This window comes from Amaranthus tricolor, chromosome 15 (genome assembly GCF_026212465.1).
Source record: "Amaranthus tricolor cultivar Red isolate AtriRed21 chromosome 15, ASM2621246v1, whole genome shotgun sequence".
Lineage (NCBI taxonomy): Eukaryota > Viridiplantae > Streptophyta > Magnoliopsida > Caryophyllales > Amaranthaceae > Amaranthus > Amaranthus tricolor.
Window position 1 is genome coordinate 5986258 of NC_080061.1, and position 842 is coordinate 5987099.

The following is an 842-nucleotide window of genomic DNA, read 5'->3' on the forward strand; positions in this document are numbered from 1 at the left end:
TATATATATATATATATATATATATAACATGGCAATGTAATGCATTTTAATTAGATTGGATATTTTGAAATTCAATCTTCATTCCAAACTTTATCATGGTATCAGAGCGGGATTGAGATCCCTTACCTTTTGCTTCTGTTCGTGTATTCTTCAAGTAATATATTTTTTTCTCTTTTCTTTGTTCTTCTTGAATCGTTCTTTCTCTTCTTTATTTTTAAGTCTCTGTTTTGTTCATGGCTTCTCAAAATCAAAGCACCTCTACAAACATGGAGTCTGCTACACGGATTTCTTTTGATCAAACTCAAAATCTTGGTAGTGTATATTACATACATCCGTCCGATCATTCTACTTTAAAACTTGTCACTATGCCTTTTAATGGAACCAGATTTGCTGATTGGAAAAGGTCTATTGTTATTAGCCTTGTTTCCAAGAATAAATTGGCATTTGTTGATGGTAGTTTGCCAAAACTAGAAGATAATTCATCAGATCTTAAAGCATGGGAGAGATGTAATACAATGGTGATAGGTTGGATTCTGACTTCTTTAGAAAGAACAGTTGCTAAAAATGTGATGTATTATAACACTACTAGGGATGTATGGATCAATCTTGAGGACAAATTTGGACAATCTTCCTCTACGCAACTTTATCATATTCAAGAAGATCTAGCTTCTCTCACTCAGTCCGGATCGAATATTGCAGAATATTATACTAAGGCAAAAGCACTATGGGATGAACTAGACAATGTAGATCCTTTGTTCATATGTTCTTGTAATGGATGCAAATGTGACACAGCGAAAACAATTTGCAGCAGCAAGAAAATCAAAGAATCATCAATTTCTTGA

At 33.0% G+C, this 842-nt stretch overlaps 1 protein-coding gene across 1 annotated transcript; it reads left to right on the forward strand.

The window, feature by feature from the left end:
- Positions 1 to 266: 266 nt before the first annotated feature.
- Positions 267 to 842, forward strand: LOC130800967 (uncharacterized). The gene has a single exon (XM_057664710.1). The coding sequence runs from the start codon at positions 267 to 269 to the stop codon at positions 840 to 842; it is 576 nt and encodes a 191-aa protein (XP_057520693.1).

What these genes read in the sequence shown, in the direction of transcription:
- LOC130800967 (XM_057664710.1), top strand. Translation starts at nt 267, where the DNA reads ATGGAGTCTGCTACACGGATTTCTTTTGATCAAACTCAAAATCTTGGT.